Raw genomic sequence first — 22120 nt, 5'->3', positions numbered from 1 at the left:
TAGGCAAACTGTACTACAAGCTCTGCCAATAAATTTGTTAAACTAAACTTTGGACGACAGATTATCGCAACCTTAAAGTATATTTACGGATTTAAAATATCAAGAAGTGAAAAGCTGTATATTATTTGTATTAAACTGAAATTTGTATCATCTCTTTACTCAATATGCAAACAAATATTTTCCATATTCACCCCCTCAATGGACGATCAAGGCTCCGAACCGCTCCGTACTCGTTAGTTAGGTTAGGTTCCTATTAGCTTCCGCTTTTGCTCTCCCCAACCCCAAAAATCAGAATTACCCCAAGATTGTTGGAGGGGAAGAAAAAAAAACGACTAATTTCCGACGAAAATGAAGGTCAAATTAGAAAGAATCGCACCAAATACCTCGTGGAAAGCATAGATACCTGGTGAAAATCCAATTAGTAGTGAAACTGCAATTTAACCCTTATATTTATAATTTTGTTTATTTTCATTATCTTTTCTCGAAAACCGAGTCACTTTAGAACTTAAATCTGGCGGTACACATCTTGTAACTAAACACATCGAGTATGTCTCCAACATTTGACGAGCTCATATAGTTCTTTTATATCTTATAAGTAGCATGCAATTTAATGAGGACAAATTTTAAGAATAATCATTCATAGACTATGTGATTACTATTATTGGCATTTTAGTTGGATTTGGTTCATAGGTTAGTACTACTAACCTAAGGTGAATACATAGCTTAAGGTCCGCGTATGTAATCTTTCTACAAATCCTTAAAAGAAAAAAAGAAAAAAGTGAATCCAAATTTCGTAAAAGAATGTATAATCCACATTCAGGTCGACTGGCACTACACAAAATGTTTACGTTTTTCTAGTGACCGAGGTCTGGTAGGGCTCTTACCGGGGTTTACAGTATTTTGTGCAAGTAAATCACTGTAGGTGCGCGTGATCTAGGTATATGCTATAACCACAAGGAAAGAAGAAAATACAAAGTTCCCAAGCGCTTTCGTGTAATTCACATCTTCAGGGGTGAGTACAGACTAGAGAGAGAAATACAAATCAAGGTGTATATATACAGAGGAGGGTGAGACCAGGTCCACAATGTGGACCTGGTCTCACCCTCCTCTGTATATATACACCTTGATTTGTATTTCTCTCTCTAGTCTGTACTCACCCCTGAAGATGTGAATTACACGAAAGCGCTTGGGAACTTTGTATTTTCTTCTTTCCTTGTGGTTATAGCATATACACAGTATTTTATATGTTATTTGAGAACCAATTAACAAAATACGTCACAGATACAATCATTTGGGTAAAATTAGAGTTCATACAACTGGTAGGATGTCAAAACTATGTTGTTCTAGTGTTTTGATTGGTTCTGGCCTTAATTTCCGTCGGAAATTGCCTGGTTTTTTTTTTATTTATCGCCCCCGTCTACCTCCAACAAGATTTTACATCTACTTTAAAGCTTTGCCCACTTTGAACAAGTAATATTGATGGTAATTATATTCGTTAAAATACTCAACAAATATAAATTTATAAAATTCCTGCAGAAACGCTACAAAATAAATTTAGTTTTTTCTTTCTCCGTATCTAAGACTCAATATGTAGTTAGGTGTTGACAACTTCTAAATATTTCCCAAACCTGTTTTAGTTTGCAGTTTCTATAGTCTACAAAAAACGAATCTTAACCTTTATGACTTTTCTTGTCCAGTGTTAGAACATGAGGAAACTTTAGTAACTGGAAAACCCTGATGTTTTCTAAGTGAATAACATCCTTCTCACATGTTTCAGGCTGAGGCTTGAACCCAGGACATAGCATGAGATAAGCTACACACCCATTACTGCTACACTTCTTTGGTTAGTTCTCACAGACAACTTTTATTCTCCTTTCCGGCATCTCTCTCCCTCATATCCCTGGTCAACACTGGATGATAATTTGCCACCTGAACCATCAACTTTTGGAGATAAAAATTTTCATACCTGATGAAAAGGCCAAAAAATTTACAAGGAGTAAAATTATATTCATAATTTATGATTTTGTTCTATCCTGAAACTAATTTATGCCCACGATCTCAGACTCCTCAGTCTACATCCAGTACTTCAGGATGTTTTGTTGGGTTATTGCAAAGACATGATTTCAATTTATAGATAACTTTTATTTTAGGTTAGGGTGTCAATAATCTTTCTTTTCTCACCTAATTAGGGTGGTGGGTATACACTAGCAGTTGCCTGGTGGAATTATTCACCAATTTCTGGGAATATTTGTTCATAAAATGAACTTACCTAACATAACTTAAAATAATGGTTAGCATTTACTAAAAAAAAAATAAAAAAAAAAAAAAAATTGCCTATAAACGTAACCAATGAAACACCCCAGATGTAAACATAGGAGAAGTGTTATCGCAGCTACGAGTCTTCAGCTGTAGATTAGTGTTCAGGATGTAAAAATTCTTAAAAATTATATTATGAGAAACATTTTCCTCACACACTTTTTGGCTCTCTCACAAGATAAGAAACCTTTGATCTTCTATAGAGAAATATCCTTGAGCAAGTTGCTGCTTGCTCTGTCAGTAATAAATTAACCACTTAATAGGATTGTTTTCATGTGCTTGTAATACAAAATGCTTCAACTTTTTTTTTTATTATTTAATTTACCACTTTGACTGGGAAAGGAAGCCAACAGCTTGTTTAATCCACCCATAGTTGCTGATGAGTAAGTATTAAGCTCTTGGTCCTTGTTACTCTCAGCAAAACAAAATTGTTGTCCAAATAAATACCATACAATATTTGTTGGTTTATAGAACAAAAACTGTTAGCCTTTATACATAATATGTAAGATAATTATTCTGTACTGTACTGTATTACAATACATAAAACCAGTGAATTAAAATATAGTGAGGAAGTGAAGATCGTCTCCAGCCATAACCAGTACAGTACTGGACAGTACCTGGACAATCCTGCCACTATGCTTACTATTATTTATGTTCTGCATTCGTATTTTGGTATGTATTATTTTAATTTTATTGCTCAGTTATTATATTATTGTTATCCATTGTTATTAATAATTCAGATTAATTTATTAATAACTTTAAAAAGTAATTTATTTGTACAGTACAGTACAGTACAAGCATTCCCAGATTAATGAAGGGGTCCTGTTCCTGAAAAACTTTTAGTAATTTAATTTTTTATATAATGACTCACATTTTCCCATAAACTCACATTGTAAAAGCTGAAATAAATTCCAATGAAAAATGTATTTGACAAAAAATCTTAAAATATCACAAAGTTTTCAAATAAATTTTGGGTGTACACAATAATTGTAAACTATTAATGAACATAACACCTGAAAGCAAAATACTGTACAGGTGTTCCTCTATTTATAAACTTTCAAAGAGACGGTACAAACAAATCTGTCCATTTAGGTACCAAATAATAAAAAAATAAAAAAATAAAAAATAAAGGATGTTCAGTCCGGCTATTACCCCAGAGCACATTACCAGCCTTTAATACTACAGTACTTATTTTAAAGTGTAGTTTTAAGCATAGTCTGGTGGTATTATATTCTTTTGTAATTTCCATTTCAGGTCATTAACAGGGGAAAATGCTGTCATTTAGAATAACAACACTCTGGAGAAACAGCTTAAGTTTTAAAAGTCAGATCATTCCTTGTAGTGAATCTGTAGTTGGTGCTGGCAGGAGAAAATGGCCTTCTCCTGTGCAAGGATTGATGGGAACACTACAACCTGTCAGAAGAATACACACATCAAGGTAAAAAAAAAAATTCAATTTTAACTTTTGTATTGTATATCATATTAAACATGATTTTTACCACCCCAAAAAATAAATAAATAAAATAAAAAATATCCCAAACTGCTTTGCATACTTTATATTTTTCAATGGGATTACAGTACCTTTGAGTATCCAATGCTTGTCCAACAACTTTAATAAAAATAAAAAAATACTTAATTTGTATTTTCACCTTAGAATAAAATGTGGTGCCTAACTTTACTTCCTCTCTCAGTCCCTCTCCCTCCAATGACATTGTAGGTAGGTATTGTATTCAGCAAGCAAAAACATGGCAAGGAGCGATGCATTTTGGGGTATATATTCACAAACCTAGATCACATGGTAATGCAGAGGGAACAGCACAAAAAACTCCTGTGATGCTTGAAGCAGAAGAGGGGGATTTGATGAGGAACAGGGACAGACGTGCATGGGTTATATACAAGGGGAAGATAGTGGAGGCAAGAGCACCAGTACAGAACCAGGGGACAGTGGGACACCCTCCACCTGCTATACCTCCCACCCAGGAGGAAGGTCAGCACCATGTAAACAATGACATCTCTGGCCACACCCCACAAAATACAATGTATTTAGTAAATGAGGCAGCTGCTGAGAATAGAGGGAGGCCGGAGTCACTACCAAGATCTGAGACATTACCGAGGACAAATTCCGGCTTGAAAGTCATGTACACTAATGCTAAGAGAGTTGTGCAACAAGCTTGCTGAGCCCCTGAAGATCCAGTTCTGTAAATGCCTGGAAGAGCAAAAGGTCCCCAAGGATTGGATAATGGCTATGCGAGTCCTATATTCAAGAAGGGCAATCGTCATTCCATGAATAATTATAGACCAGTGAGTCTGACCAGCATAGTATATGTAAAGTTACTTGAGAGCATTATAAGAGATGCCATGATGGAACATCTCTAAAAAAAACAACCTTGTAAAGGACTGCCAACATGGTTTTATGCCGGGACACTCCTGCTTAACACAATTACTCAAAGTACTGGCTGTTTGGACCCAAATTCTGAAACAGGGTGGCAATATCGACATACAATACCTAGATTTTGCCAAGGCTTTCGACAGCGTACCCCGTGAAAGGCTGAGAATTAAACTGGAAGGGTACGGGATTCGGGGATAGTGTCCTAGCGTGGATCGAAAACTTTCTGCATTATTGCAAGCAGTGTGTGGCGATTAATGGTACAAAATCGTCCTGTGTACCCAAGACAAGATGGGTACCACAGGGCAGTGTATTAGGTCCATTGTTGTTTGTGTTTAATAAATGACATGCTGGAAGCTATACACTCCTGCATGCAAATGTTTGCAGATGATGCCAAGTCATTCAGGGAAATTAAGAACCAAACAGACTGAAGAGCTGCAGAAGGATCTCTGTGAACTTTAAGAGTAGTCGAAGAAATGGCTGCTAAGATTCAATGTCATAAGTGTAAGAGGCTGCACCTGGGACATACCAACAGTAAGGAGATGTATCACATGTCCCAACAGGATAAACAAACTGCTTTAATAGAGACTGAATGCAAAAGGACCTGGGTGTGTATGTTGACAATGAACTGAAGTTCTCAGGCCATTGTGAGAAGGTGAACCAAGCATCTAAACTAGTAGGTCTTAAAAGAAGGTCGTTCAGATATCTAGACGGTCCGGCCCTCGTAACAATCTTTAAGAGTGAGGTGCTTCCCCGCCTGGAGTACTGTCACCCCATCTGGTCCCCGAGACAGCACAGGAGTGGTCCCATATGACTTTTGCTGTGGTCACGGAAACTTAGAAACTTATTTCGTGCACAAGAGTGTTAAGATAAATGAATTTTTTATTATCAACTCTGCTGTAACTAACATACTGTACAATTCCTTTTCAGACCTCGCTATTTGAACCCCATAATAGTAGCAGTTCTTCGACCTTTGAGCAAAATGGTTGCAGTGTTGGTTGGCCGTGGCTTTAGAAAATGGTGGCAGTCGTTACCAAAGAAGAAGAAAGATATCTTTATACAACATTTTATTCGCAACAAATTTCGCTACTTAGGTAAATGATTTCAATCAAAATTTAGTATTAAATTTACAGATTTGAACCTTTACTTTTTTAAATATCTTAAAAATTATTTATTTTAATTACAAAGGGTTGAGTAAAATGTTAATACAGACAAACCTTGGTAATGTGGACTTTAAGACTGGAAACTGGGCAGTATATGTAGGTCTTCTAAATTCACAATAAAAGTTTGAGTGATTTTTTATGAAAAAGTTCAGGAAGAGGACATGGAGTGTGAACTAGTCAGAGCAGTGTGCTAAGAAGACTGATAACCATGTTATACAGTATTAACTAATGACTAAAACTAATTTGTGAATGAATATTAATGTTGAGTAATAAAATCTAATATCGTTTTATAAAATCACATAATGCCTAAGAGTAGAAGTTTTGAGCAGGCTTCCTGTAATGTAAGAACAACTGGAGATACTTTTTGATATATAAGCTAAGTTTATTTACAGGTGCACACCCAGTTCTATGAATGCATTACTCTAGTACTTGAATGACAGAACTACTCCAGGGTTATTTATGACAAGGGCTCCTCACTCCAATTCTTGGGCCCCCTTATTTTAATTTTGTCAACTGTACGTACAGTACTGTAAATTGTATTATTATTATGACTAATAAAATTTTGCACTAAATTTTATCCTTATTCCATAAAGGTGGTTCAACTATGTTGGGCCTTGCAGGGTATACATACTATGAGAGCCATGTAACCACCACTCCTTTTACGAGACGTCGGAGGTTTATGGTTTTCACACCAGATCAACTTTTCAAGATTGCACAAAGCTGTTATCAAGTGGTAATGATATATTTTTTTTAAGGGTATTTTTCAATTAGTGTAATGAACAAGCGTAGTGCATGGCTTAAGCCTCATTCAGAAGTTTTCCGCTATAAACTCCTTCACCGGATTGCTTTTCTTAGAACTTTTATTTTAGTGAGCAGTTAATTTTGTAAATTTGTTTCCCAGTTTGTCATCTTTGAGTTATATAAGAGATCTTCTGATGCTGTTAGGAGGCTTTTCTTATATATATTCCAGTACTTTGAGTTTCCTTTGATGGGGTTCAGATCACTTCTTTTTTTTCCAGAAGGGGGAAACAGGTTTAAGGTAGTGGGTGTTTGTCTCAGCTCCTCTATCACACAACTCACCAGCTGTTGTCCTGGGTCATTAACCTTTAAACGGCAACAGTTGTAAATAGATAATATGTGCCATTTGTCCCATTAAGATGGTGATCATCTACCAGTACTGTAGACTGTACAGTATATAATCAAGTTTTTTTCCACACCACAATCTTAACCCTTACGCCCCGGGTGACATTCCAGAACGCCTGACTAGCGCGCCCCGGGTGACATTCCAGAACGCGCCCCTTTTCCCGCCACTGTTTAAATGCCCAGCGTGGGTTATCAGGTCCAGTGTGACTATTTGCCTGTCACGCCACACCTCGGCCACAGGGAAGCTTCCTGAGCATAATTACCTACTTTTGTTTGTTTAATTTTCATTGTTTGTCCATTTTATCATGTTGTATCAAAGTAATACTATTGCTAAAAGTAGTGTAGTATTACTGTAAAATAATGCTATGATTATGTTATACAGTAAATGTAATTTATTTGTGGAATTATTATTATTTTATGCATTACTTGCTCTACCAAACACAAAGACAGCCAGACAGCCTGGCGACAGACTACGTGTGTGTTGCCGAGCACTTTTTTTATGAAAAATAATGCAAATAAAGTATTCTAAATTAATTATTTATAGCAAATAACTATTATGATCAGTAAATATATGCATTAAATTACTGGCCATCTTGGACACAAAGGGAAGCTAAAATTAGCTGCTAAGGGCGTAGGTGACAACGAACGCTCACCATCACAACACGCTGTCCCCTTTATCTTCCTCCCTCAGCGCTGCCACGGAAGTTTCTAAAGGGTCAATATATAGTTTTTCTTACTTATTTTTTATTGTTTAACCCTTAGGCCCCAGATGACATTCCAGAACGTCCGATTAGCGCGGCCCGGGTGACGTTTCAGAACGTCCGCCTTTTTTTTCCGGCAATTTTTCTTATTACAAGGTACAGTATTTATTTATTTATTTACTTTTTTTATTATTATTATTATTTTTTTTGGAAAAGTTGAATTTTTTTCGCAATTTAACCCCACGGGGGGGGTACTGCCAGCAGCACCCTAACCCGGGGCTTAAGGGTTAAAAAGGTTAACAATTATTTTTGGAAAAGTTGCTTTTTCTCGATTTACCCCGCGTGGGGGATACGGCCAGCGGCACCCTAACGTGGGGTTTAAGGGTTAAAGTTTGGTGCCTGATTTCTGCTGAAGTGATTTATTGTAACTCTTAACAAAATTGATGATAGGCCAGTGGAATCTTTTGAATCAAGCTCCATTCTTTGATAAAACTCTCCAGGAAAATTACCAGCAAGTGAAACAAGCAACAGTAATATCCCTAGTGATAAGAGACCTCACAAAGCCATCACTTTATATGTTAAGTTGGAGGTGTTGAGGCTGGTGTAAACACAGCAGCCATCAATAAGTTATAGGACTACGTATCTCTCATTTGACTGTGGCAACTACCGTACAGTGCAATTTTTCTTCAAATGTTGTCTGTATATAAGTCTGTTATATTTTCACTTTTTATGCATGCAAATATTTAAGTTGTGTTGTAAAGTTGTTGTTTCTTTTAGCATATATCCTGATTTATAATGGTAATCAATGGACAATTATGATTTAATTTACAATTACTGTATTTGTTTTACAGAATGGTTGTCAAGAATGTCTGTACAACCATATTGTAAGTCATGATATATATCCACATTACAGTGTACAGTAGTGCAGTTGAATACAGAGACCCGTAATTCCCTCACATAAGTTAGCTTTAAAGTTTCATTTTTTAAATATATACTGTACTGTACTGTACTGTACTTCTTCTTGAACTTTACACAAGATAGAAGATGTCTTCTTTACTAGTTGTTTACCATGTTAAAACTTTGGTGTGCATTAGTTATGGCTCCCAAAATGTTACACTATACTGTAATTTATTCTTCTATATTCGAGTAAGAGAAACCCCAAAATTATGTTATTTACACTTTTGACAGGAATTAGCAGAATATGGACATCTCTTGTTACCAGAAAATCACTCCATGGTTGACAGAGTGAGAAGGGTTGGTAACAGGATACTGCAGGCCAACAACACCATCCCACAACTGTACACCAAAGAATGGACAGTTACTGTCATTGATCATCCCATGGTCAACTGCTTTGTCTTACCTGTAGGTCATTTTACTTTAAATTATCATTCAGCCATTACTGTAGATTCCACATCAGGGGTTAGAAAATATTTATGCACTGAAACTTATTTGATAACAGTACTGTATCCCTTGAAAATATTCCAAAGGTCTTATTAATGAGTCTAACTTCTCACTTTAACACTGTTTTTATTCACTAACCTAATTTCCCTTTGGTGAGATTTTGTTTATATTGTTTGTATTTCAATAAAAATATAAGCCTAGTTTAGCTTTATAATGAAGGATACTATTGTAGAATTATGTACAAAAGAACCTTGATGAAATGAATTGCTTATGACTGAAGGAGATTCAGAGAACAGTATAGGAATACTCCGGTTATCGCAGAGTACTATATGCGTTCCTAAAAGTCATTGTGAATAACAAATTTGTGAATATCTGGGCAACTTCCCCCATAAAAATTAATGTAATTAAGCTGACAATTTTCACCATACTGTATATGTTTTTATATACAGTACTGTACTGTATACTCCTCATTATCCGAAGCCATTAGGGATCAGTACCAGTAAATGTGAGGAGTAAATATCAATTATACTCATAAATAAAATCAAAGAAAAAATACTTCATTGCCAGTTGACAATAATTTCACTACACGCGGGACATGAGAGGCTGGAGCGGCCGAGATCCTCAACACTGCTCCATCCTCCTCCCACATTCTGTGGACTAACTATCGTGCACGTAAGAAATGTTTATTCATTTTTTTTATCTTATGATAATCATTTTTTACTTTTTTTTTTACACACACTGTATGAACAGTTGTGTGTAAATGAAACAGTTTAAAAAAAAAATTAATAAAAATACATATATCTACCCAAAATTAGGAGTTAAAATATAACAATAACTCAGCTCACAGCTTGGCCTGGTAGGGAGAGGCTGAAATCTCCGATGTCGCACCCCCTCCCTTCCCCTCCCACAATCTGCAAGCTAAATACCGCAGATTAAGCCTCGGCCCGGACACACGTGAGAAGGGTGTTATACAGTGTGACCTTCACTACCAAACACCACAGGTTTCCCAGTCTCTGGTTTCCTCCTGTACTAACACTGGATAGACAGCCCAAATGGCTAGTAAGGTGATAAGTGGTTAAAAAAAAGGGGGGGGGGGGCACAGAATTTTTTGGAAAATTCCAGAGGTGGCAAAAATTTTTCGAGGGGCACATTTTCAGTTAATTCTAAAAAAAAATCTGGTACCTGGAAAATTCCTGATATGGGGGATTTTTTCCAACTTTGAGAGAGAGATTACTTTTAAGCACATTCTGTGTGAATGATTGAGTCTGCATGTAACAGAGTAAACAAAAATTGAATAAAATTATGCAGGTAAACCCTTGATAACTCGGCATGCGATATCTCGGAATTTTGTATAATTTTGGCATGTACAGTACTGTATATGGTCTGGGAATTTATTATAAAATAACTTGGGGAAATGAGTTATATAAAATTATCTGGGAAAATCTTGGCATATTTAGGTAACACTCGCTGCACTTGGTCAGTCTGGTGTTTGTTATTGTTGTGGTCGGGTGCCGCTGGCTCACTCCACCCAGTACATGGATGTGGGAAGGGAGGGTCCCTGCTGTAGCACCCCAATATTTTGAGTATAAAGTACTATACATTGCACCACAGAGTATCTAAGGCACCAGAGTTAATATTCATCACTCCTTGGTAACATTTGGTTCCTGTGGTACTAACACAGTAACACCCAACAATCTAACCCAATCACGTCAACCCAGCCACTGTATGGAGAATGTCTCCACTATTACGGTAAATCAAATGTCATAGACATGAAACTGTGATAAAATTTATGCTAACGAGTAACTATTGAGAGTAGCACTTAAGGTAATTATGCTGTGTCAGCCTTTCTGTACCATCCCTGTTAGGCAAGATGGCTCTAACACTTATGATAAACTGTCACTATGTTTACAGTTACCTGGTAGTGCAACTCCGCAGATTTCATGGAAATTTTCCGTTAATATGAATTTTTCTTTCTGTCTTTTTAAATTTCTTTAATGTTAATTTCTATAACTCGAGCTTCTGCACCTTGACGGATATTGATATTTAGGTATTGATCAATGCAGCTGTGTTGATTATAAGGGGGAGAAGGAAGCAAGAGAGCACTTTGAAAATAATGATACTTTACATCACAATTTTTTTCTGTAATGGCTATGATACATTCTGGCATTTCACAAGCTAATATACTGTACATTAATTCCATCACGTGTTATAGAGCATCCAAATAGGAATAAAATAAAGTATGCACTCATCACACTTTCATCTCACATACATTACCGGTAATACAAATCCCACAGTTCGTGTAGATGTGTGAAATAATCCTTCACAGAACCAAGCTATCACTATTTTCTACTACATTTAACTTTTCTCTACCTAGGAGAGGAAAAAGTCATTTGTATGCTAGAGTTAACACAAAATTCATTTGGACAAAAGGCTAAACAGTATGATAGCAAAGGAAACACAGGACCAGAGAAACGGTTTTACTCCTGATGTTGTGTTTCCTTTGGTAGCATAAAATCATTTGGACATGTTACTTGAGCACTAATCATCAGGTTGTATCATTAATAAAAGGTGGAATTATGGATGAACTTATGTTGAATGTGGGTGTGTATGTGGAGTCACATGACCCACTTAATAGCTTGCATCAATAATTACACCATGCTAGTATCTTAAATTAACCCCTTTACCGATTCTTTGTCTAGAGTGGAGACATTGTAATGTTTCGAGGAATGATGGATCTTCTTGAGAATGAAGATCAAGTGGCTTTTGTTCTGGCACATGAAATGAGTCATGCTATCCTTGAACATTCTGTAAGTACAGTATTACGGTTTTGACAATAGGGAAATTGTTACCTTGACCTAAGGTGTATGAAAATTTATTATGTAGATGATACATGATTATTAACAAAAGAAGTGAGGATGATTCCCAATATATTTGTAAAGTAGTAAATAGTCATGCATTACTTGTACAGTCAAGGATTTTTGTAAATCACATCGTGATTTTTTTTTTCAGCATTATCCTCATCTAGTATTGACAAGACTGGTAACTACTTTTTGCCCCTTTTATCTTAACAGGCTGAACAACTCAGCCATGGATACCTTTTAGATGTCCTGATACTTATGCCATTGGCTGTGATCTGGGCATTTATCCCCAGTGATGGCCTGGCAGTAGTCACACATTGGTTCTTAAATCAAGTAGTTCAAGTTCTTCTTCAGCTGCCCTACTCAAGATCTTTAGAAAATGAAGCTGACTGTGTTGGTTTACGATTAGCTGCCAAGGTAAGGAAACAAATGTAGTTTTCCAGCTGTATACTGTATCTCATTTGAAAAGAAGGCTAAGAAAATATTGTCCTTCTTACAATAAATCAAGATACTGTAAATATATGCACAGAACTCAAATATTTACCTACATTACTCCTTTAATATCTTCACATCTTTAACCCACGTGATATTTCTTCTGAGGGTCTTATCCCACACGTCCTGGGGTGCTGACCGTAGGACCCTCTTAAGACTGTACTGTACCATGCTGTCTTGAGGTCAAAGCTGGTGTATGGATGTGAGCTGTACTCTTCAGCCACATCAACCAGGCTAAAGACCATAGAAACAGTACATCACGCTGGTATCCGTTTGGCTACAGGAGCCTTTAGATCCTCCCCAGTAACCAGTGTTCTGGTGGATGCTGGAGTACCACTACTGGATATGCATCGGCAGTCCCTAATGGCCCGCTTCTGGTACCGAGTACAGCATCTACCTTGATCTCCAACGTGGGAGGCCATATCTGATAAATCCGTGGAACATAGATTTAACTCCCCATCCAAACATTCCCTGATCCTTTGGCTTTGGAGTCCGGGAGCTGGTTAACATATTATCTCTTCCCCAACTCTCGGACACCCCAGTGAAAGTGCCGACCATGGCCCCATGGAACCTACCAGAGGTGCACTACTGTCGTTACTTCCCAGGGATCAAGGCTGATGTTAATGAAGTGATGGCCAGGATGTATTTCCAGGAATATGCAACTCAGCACAATGGCTCAGTGCATGTTTATACAAATGGCTCCAAATCTGACGCTGGTGTAGAGTTTGGAGTCATCTTCCCTGACTTCAACTGCATTGGGGAACTTCCCACCTTTGCATCTATTTTTACTGCAAAGTTCTCTGTTATATGCCTAACCCTTAAAGAAATCAGTACCCATAAGGCTGGGAGTTTTATTATTTTTAGTGATTCCAGAGCAGTACTGTCTTCTCTGGAATCTTTTAATCCCATCCACCCTCTCATTTCAGATATTTTTAACTGGCTAGTTAGTGGTCCTCTGTCAGCAGGGCCATAATGTGGATTTCTGTTGGGTTCCTTCCCATGTCTCTACAGGAGGTAGTGAGAGGGCTAACAAGGTGGTCACGTCTGCTGCCTCTCGTCATGCTCCTTATGCTCCCTCCCTCACAGAGATTTCTTTCCTGCAGTCAAGTCGGTCACCCGGACGTCCTGGCAGTAACAAAGGGACAATTTATCCGTTCCCAACAAGTTAGGAGAGATTACAAAAAAGATCTATCCATGGGAGTATCCTTGGATGGCCCGCCGCTATGAGACTGCCCTTACCCGTCTACATGTTGGACACTCACCTCACCCACAGTTTCCTTATGGCCAGAGGACCACAGCCTCTATTGTGATGACGACCTGGTACCACTGACTATGAGACAATTGCTGGTAGTGTCTAGGTCATGGGTACTTAAGGAGTCGTTTTTTGGCAGAGTGTCAGCAGGGGGATGGATCTTTTTCCATCTCAAAGGTGCTCAGCAAAAGAAGTTCAGTACCTGATGGTGGACTTTTTAAATTTTTACTTGCAATAAAGGTACTTAACCCCTTGTATTTTTAAATAAATACAGATTTTGATATATTTTAATTTTGATATTTAAGCTTAATAGGATTTTAATTTATTTATATCATAGTTTTAAATTATAAGTTTCATTTTCGGCATCAAATTGCCACAGGCTCTGACGCCAGACATTTTACCCAATCAATCAATCAGTTACAAGTATTCATATTCTGATTGGTGAATATTATTCAACCCCACACATAACAATAAAATTATGTATTTGTACACCATGTTCATATACACTGTCAACCTTAGCAAATTGTGGAGTAGTTAATGCTTATGCATTTAACTTCTAAAAAAAAAAAATCCGCTATTTGTTGACAGATTGTTTCCTCTTGGTTCACAAGATGGAGTAGGCTGATATGATCTGTCACCCTGATTTGAAGTACACCTACTGTAATTATATTTATATTTAAGATAAATACTGTGTAGAGCACACACATATTCATTCACTATGATATTGGGATATATTGCTGATGCAATGTATAACTTGTAAACACTGGTTATATTTGATTTAACGGATTCTGCAAACCTTAGATAACTTGTGTTATGACACATAGTCTATAAAGTACAGTATAAAAACCCGGGTCTGAGGACCACGGAGATGTGTGGTTGGTGTTAATTAGAGTAAGTCTCAAGTAACCAAAATTTACTCAACTACTTTTATACCGAACTGCTCCTCAGAGTCCAGTATGTATTACCTCTCTATTCCAAATGAATTTGCTGTACTCTATACCAAACCCTCTACTGAACCCATCCTCAAATATCTCGTATATAATTCTGTAATACAATGCTTTATGTGACTTAGGTATAAATAAAATATAATATAAAACTGTAAAATAAGAAAAAATAAGAGTGGGAAGTGAATTTCTGTGGGAGATGGGCAGCAAGGTTGGTTGCTGGTTGGACTGAATGGAAAATACCCTCCCTCAGGACCAACAACCCCTTTAAATCAACATAATACAATTTCACCATAATTCCCATATTATTTACTGTATTTAGGTTCATTTGGTGCCGGGCTAATAAATAATTATTGTAAAATAATCAGTTTTTATGAAGAAAAAAAACTCATACTCAACTAGGTTAATAGACTAGATTAGGAGGGGTTAATATCTCCTTCCATAAATTCATGTCACTGTCCAACCTCAAACTAAGTTGCTTTTAAACCTAGACAAGGATTAAATGAATGAATGGGCAACATCCATTGTAAAATGGACATTACCCTGATTAACAAGAAAGTGCAGCAAAAGCCCACAACTCAAGAGTCTACTTTAACCTCCCCCAAGTAATGATGAAAAATACTAAAATACTGCACTTGTATACTGTACTACCAATATTCTTACTTATTTCCCTATCTTCCTTCAGTATTCTCTAACACTTGCAATGATATTAAGTCTACAAATAAGCTTTCAGTGTGTCATCATTCTCATACAATCATCATACTGTATGAGGCACTCAGAGCCAGACTCCCGAGTCAGTCAACCCCCAAGTTTCCTGGTTTGTGTTTGAATATGTCCACTAAGCATTTCTCTACCATATCAGAAAGGGCCGGAAGATTTGTCTTAGCATAAGGTAGCTTCAGAGTCAGACTGACAAATAAATCTACAGGCAAGTGTAGCCAACCACCTGTGCAAAACAGCATGATGTCACATGTTTAGCCAGTTTGTCAAAACCACGTCTAACAACTTAGCTCGTTAGGCCTATTTCAGTTTAAACACAAGCATTTTGCATGCAACTGTTCTAAGTTTACTTTATCCTCTTCATCACTGATTGTCAGGTTATGTTATGTTTAGTTAAATTTAAGCTTAGCATAAAATAAATATTTTCTCTTATAACACCTGTAAATATACTGTGGCAATCACCTCCTATCCCAGTAGCTATACAGGTATAATGTAAAGGAAATATAAAGGTGTTGGGCCGAGATTCTGTATGTTGTTATGTATGTGCCGTAACTAAGAGAATATCACATATATGCCTGGCAGTTGTAATTGATCATTACATTAAACAACATTAGGTCTTGGTAACATGTTATGCTTGTCTGGAATGGCAATATAGGTTATGCTTGTGTATTCTGGATTTTTTTTTTACATAAACTGCCTTTGGGTATGAATTTGAGGAACTCGCCAGACTGTAAGCAGTTTCTAACTTCCTACCGAGACAAAATATAAGTCAAGGAGTCTGAATTCAATGGTTTTACTGTGTTTTTGTATAATTTTCATGAAATATTAGTTATTTAACATACCCACTAGTGGTCATTATCTGAGGCTGTATATGTGATTATTCTCAAAAATATCTCACACCAGATTCATAAAACCCACCTTGAGGATTCAGAAGATAATGAGAGGTAATCTGGGTTACAGCTAAAGAAGTACATAACCTGTATATCCTTGGAAACAAATCATGCAAGCCAAACTTGTAAAAAGGGTTGACTTGAGGTTGCATGATCATATGGCAGCAGGGTCCACCATTAGATAACACGTTATGCTTCCAATATCTTCCCAGGTGGTAGTACCTCCCTGTTTGATAGCTGTCTACTACATCATCTATAGCCAATAATGACCCAATAACTGTTATCTCCAGGCTTGCTTTGATGTACGAGAGGCCAGTGCATTTTGGGGTCAGATGTCAGTGATGGATAAACTCCGGGAGGCACGTGGTGAGGTAGGCGAAGAGCCTGCTTGGCTCTCAACACATCCTTCACACTCTGACCGACAAGAAATGTTAGATTATCAAATGTCTGAAGCTCTTATGCTACGAGAGGCTTGTCAAGTAAGTTATTACATCCGACTTTTGCGTTCTGCATTTTCAGCGCAACTACTGTACTGTATGAATTTACATGAAATATTTGAATGTTTGTTACAATGTTTCATTATGGGTACACACATGAGAGAGAAATATATAGGGTGCATACTCACACGGCGATATAATTTGAATCATTCATTACATTATTATAATATTGTGAATTTTGTTAGAGAAAAAAAAATTAAACCAAGTTGATGCCACATTCATTGTAAGCCTTAGGTTTTGCCTCTGTCCTTCCATTTGTACTAGTTAGCTTAAGCTTACTTGAGTTCCCTGATCCAATGTCAGTCATAAATGATAAATTGATCCTGAAATCTTATTTTATAACCAGAATGTTTTGTGCTGAACTGTGACTTACACCATTATGAGCCAGAATTTTCTTGCCACTGTTTTAAAATTGTGCTTGAAGAGTAGTGTGTCATGTGAAGTGAAAATTAAATTAAAAATTAACACTCATTTTTGGGTGAAGAATGCATCTCCCTTCAAATCTATTTCAGCAATCAAATGAGTTGGGAACTAAGGGTAATTGATCCTGGGGCCTAATTTTTACCCTTTGTGGGTCACAAAGTTCATTGGGTCACAAATGTAACCCTGTCGTAAACAGAGACCATATGTAGAGGCCCCAGCCCATCCCCCTGTCACCCCTGTATTAAGTAACAGTTACTTAGGTTTCAGCAGGAGGAGGGAAGGACTTAAATACAACATGACCGATGCATGTGTGTGCAACTTGGGGGAGGGGGATTGTTTTATCACAGTGGCCTATTATTTCGTAAATTATGGATAGTAAATATGCATACAATGGTTCAGATCTGTAGCACAAGCTGGGAATATTACCCTAATGTGTGGTAACATATTCCATTCATGATTTGTGATTTTTCCTACATATTTATATCCTTGCTTAATATATCCTGTGTTGTAACTGCTCAAATCTCTCACCTCACTAGTGCCCCCCACCCCTGATCTCTGACCTTTCACAACCCCTGCATTACCCCCACCTCCCATTCACACACTGGCTCCAGTCCTCCAAGGCTTCCCTCTCTTCCACACTTGTGAATATTTCTGATCCAAGAGTCGATACTCCCGGGGTTAACACCACATGTTGAGGGTGGATTGAGAACACTGTTATAGTTGGAAGTGGAAGAAGCTGTACAATAAGCCCTCCCCCAATGTGGGGTCAGATTCTTTGAGAATAACGTTAAGCAAATCTGTGTTGCAGAAACTTAACACTCTCTGGGTCGTACACATGTAAGTGGCATTTTGATATAATGAAAATGAAACTTTTGCCTCGCGATCAGACACACCAGTATGGCTTCTTTTTTTTTTGTCTCCTCTAACTTAACCCCCCCCATTTCAGACACCACCTACACACACCCCAACATGGGAATTAAGACAGCAAGCATCCAGTGAGGGGTCTTATTGTACGACAAATTTGCGTGCGTGTGACTGCGTGGTGGCGAGTTAAAGATCAGCTGTTCAGGAGCGTTGGCAACATTGATGCATGTTACCAATTCTTTCCACTCAATCTCTCTAATCACTCACACCTTTTTGCTTTCTCACTCCATGTTTTAAAATATGATGTAATGTAATGTTGAAGGAATGCAATGTTGATCATTTATATTTATATGTACTTACTACAGTCTCCCTCAAAATTACTTTGGCTTTTGTCTTTATTCAAGACATCTTCAGATCATGACCACTAATCCCCCACCCTACCTCCACCTAACATTGTGTCAGTTACATGAAACCCACTAATCCCCTACAGCTCCATGGGTGTGAAAAATAGCAGTCTTCGCTGTAACACAGCTTCATTCACAACCATATCATACAGATTTTTAGGTTTTAAATGTATTTCTTTAACCAAACTTTTGGATAAACTATTCTGGATTATTCTAGTAAAGAAATTGAGTTTCTAACTTGATTAGAATTGCTTTGACAGAGTCGGGTAGTTTAGACTCTCAGAAAACATTCCCTAGCACCCGGAAACATTCTGGGGATGTGGGCTAGAGTCTGTCTGTGCAAGATGCTTAGTTTAGACACTCGAAACATTTCCCAGTAAACGGAAAAAAATCCGGGGAAAAGGATTTTCTCCAGGTTTGAGAAAGTCGTCCGGTCACCCGGAAATCTCTCATCCCCGGAAGTCCTCTGCACCAATTGTTCTGGCTAATAGGGATATCACTGTATAGTGAAAAAGAGTTACATTCATCCTTCCCTTCCTTCTTTCATGATTTCCCTGCTTTCTGATGAACAACTTATATACCCCCCCCCCCAAAAAAAAACAGCCTTTCCCCCCCTCCACCCAACATGACTCACCATGCAGAAAGGACCCAGCAAGGCACAGCAGGGATTAGGTGGTGGAGTAGATGATTACTTTTGATCGCTACTGTACTGGGTAGTTATCGTTCACTGTAAATCACCCACAAAAATGCGTGAATTTTAACCCCTCAACATTATTACGTGTACGTACAGTTATATAGTTTGACCCCCTACCTTTTGCATAAATATTTTATCATAAAAGTTCAAACTCTACTGGCATATACAGTATTTAAATATACACACTTTCCTTCTTATTGGAGTCATATCTATTACATCTGGCATATTGATCATAACCGGATGTAAACTATACCAATACTGTACAGGGTATTTATATTTCCTTAAAACATGAGAAGTATTCATTATACTTACGAAACATCAACGTAGCATACTTGCTGATATTCAGCATGTATGGGGCCTCATTATTATCCCCCACACTCAACCAAAGCACTAGAGGCCAGCAGTTAGAATAGTCAGTACCAGATTGATTTGGGTCAGTCACCTTGTCTAAGAACCAGGTCCAGGTAGTAGATTACAGTATTGACCTAAGGTGAGTTCTTGCTCCTTAGCTGAACTTAAGCTTAACTACAGTAATTGACTACAGACCGGAAAAATTTATAAATTTTGGTGGTGTTGAAAGGTCTTGAGCAAAATTACAAAACTGAAACATGGAAAAAAATTCTTAAGATACCTACATCACTAGCTGTAACACAACTCCTTAGAGTATTATTTAGTACTTAAAACACTAGGACAGTACCTGATTCCCATCTGGTCATTGCCTGTGCAGAATCCTTTATCATTCACGGTATTATAATTGAACTTTTTTCTTTTTTAGTTTAAGATTCAAAAGAAAGTGTTATAAATACCCATTATCATAACATTTTCACTAAAATTCTACACTTTGTATTCTACTTTTAGTGTCCACGGCTGACAAAAAGCGACCCTAGACATTCCATATGGATGCTGCAGAAGAACTTGATCCATACATCATCAAAACAGTCACCTCAAGAATCAAGTGGCCCTGATCATAAAATCAGGACAAGAGAGCCAGCCAAGATCCAATAAAAATGTAGAAACTGTTTCTACACAATAGAAACATTCATATAAAAATAAGAAATTATAGCCACAGTGCCTTATTTATATATATATATATATATATATATATATATATATATATATATATATATATATATATATATATATATATATATATATATATATATATATATATATATATATATATATATATATATATATACTGTACAGTATTTAATATTAGAAAATGTCACATGATACAGGTATTTACTATGTACTTATTTTTTAAACATGTATGTTGGGAATAAATATTTTGCAGTTGTTATGATGGTAAAATTTGAGAAAAATATAAATTATCCAATGGAATATTGTTCACTTGGTTTTGACAGAAAAAAAGGGGATACATTACACAGGTATTTTAAACAAGGGTATGTCCATCTGCCTGGGTGTATGTACAAACCTTACCCTGTGGAGAGTATTACTATTGTAGTGACATTTTATAGACTAAATTTAAATCTATATCAAAGGTCAAGATCATAATTGAAGGTCAAGTGTCAAATCTACAAAAAGGCACACAATGTACGGTGTTTGTTTGTGTGGTTTTTAAGTACCTAATGTTGGGTACTGATACTGTATATAGCTTTCAGTCTGATTTACATTAAATAACAATAAGCCAGTTTCATTAGTACAAATTGGGATTATGTGACTCTCAATGCTTCCTAACATGTAGACTGGTCTTACATAGTTTTCTATTTCTCCTTTATTGTAAATATTCAGTGAGTACTCTTGGTATTATACTACAGTAAACCCCTGACATAATGGACTAATTTGGAAGGGGTAGGCCGATCCATTGAAGCCAAAAGTAGGTTATATCTGGATTCAGAAAAATGGACTTGGACCAATATCGTCTGAAGTGGCCATGTGGGTCACTTTTTACCACCACCAACAATCACCAACACTTATCATGGCCACTAACATTCACCACCACCAACTGGTGTTTACAGGATGCGAACACACAAATCAGTCATATAAAGAGTGAGCGTGTCAAGTAAGTTGATTGTTACCGGGAAATTTTTTTTGACACTGTGGTGTGGTGGATGTAATCCAGGACAAGGTTCTTGAAACTCCAATAGCACGAGCAGTAGGTATATTCAGTAAGTGTACAAGATTGGGCGTGATAGCCAACCGATACAGGAGCGATTACTAGGGACCCCGGACCGTAGGTAGGCCGAGGCCGATCTGAGGGAAATTAGCTAGCCAGGCAAAGAGAGTTGCTAGACATTCCTAGGACAATAAATGAGGTCTTCTAATTACTCGACTAGCGCGGTACAGACATAGTACATCGGGACATAGTAAATGAACATAGGCATTAGACATAAGCATGGACATCAGACATGCTATAATAATATGTAGTGATACAGACATGCGAATAAATGGTACAACGAATGGTAACAAGAGTCCTGGTGTCAGGCGCGTTCACACATCTTGGTATGTACATATCTATACACCTCCCTCCCCCTTTACGCTCGTAGTGCAATCTCGAGCGGCTACGGACTCTTTTTCCATGAGTCGGGGGGAGCGGCGAGGGACAATGGGAGGATCAACTGACGACCTTCGTTCCTGGTCTGGGCAAGGGGACACAGGGGACGGGGAGGAAGGTTCGTCACTAGAGGATGGCACTGGGCGGAGGTGGCGTCTGTTTCGCCACCACACACGACCACTGGGGAGGCGGACTTGGTACGAACGAGGCTCGCCACGGCCCATGACGACCCCGACCTTGTCCCAGCGGTGTGACGTCGGGTCCTGGATTCGTACTTGCTGGCCGACGGCCAACCTGGGAAGGGGGCGGGCTTGGGCGTCATAGTGGCTTGTCACTTGGGCCATCCGGGCAGCCTCACGGCGGTCACACTCGTCCGCCTTGATCTGCCATTCATCTAAGAAGGACTGGGGGTGGGCAGGCACACAAGTACGAAGGGGGCGGCCATACAACACCTGGG

The 22120-nt window shown here is 37.7% G+C and overlaps 1 protein-coding gene across 14 annotated transcripts; it reads left to right on the top strand.

Annotated features, from left to right (window-relative positions):
• The first annotated feature begins 850 nt into the window (after window positions 1–850).
• On the top strand, window positions 851–20250 carry LOC121871773 (metalloendopeptidase OMA1, mitochondrial-like). Of its 14 annotated transcripts, none has more exons than XM_042374227.1 (10): window positions 851–937; window positions 1778–1843; window positions 3571–3754; window positions 5633–5796; window positions 6459–6598; window positions 8898–9071; window positions 11810–11917; window positions 12182–12385; window positions 16557–16745; window positions 20007–20250. In XM_042374227.1, exons 3-10 carry the CDS (start codon window positions 3588–3590, stop codon window positions 20151–20153), a joined length of 1293 nt encoding a protein of 430 aa, XP_042230161.1. In that variant the 5' UTR covers window positions 851–937; window positions 1778–1843; window positions 3571–3587; the 3' UTR covers window positions 20154–20250. The 14 variants fall into 14 exon arrangements, with proteins under 14 accessions (XP_042230161.1, XP_042230164.1, XP_042230162.1 ...); XM_042374230.1 differs by having other exon boundaries at window positions 852–871; XM_042374228.1 differs by having other exon boundaries at window positions 870–918.
• Window positions 20251–22120: the final 1870 nt, after the last annotated feature.

Source organism: Homarus americanus, unplaced genomic scaffold (genome assembly GCF_018991925.1).
Source record: "Homarus americanus isolate GMGI-L3 unplaced genomic scaffold, GMGI_Hamer_2.0 scaffold39675, whole genome shotgun sequence".
Lineage (NCBI taxonomy): Eukaryota > Metazoa > Arthropoda > Malacostraca > Decapoda > Nephropidae > Homarus > Homarus americanus.
The sequence above is the reverse complement of the archived record's forward strand: the minus strand, read 5'-3'. Positions and strand labels throughout refer to the sequence as shown.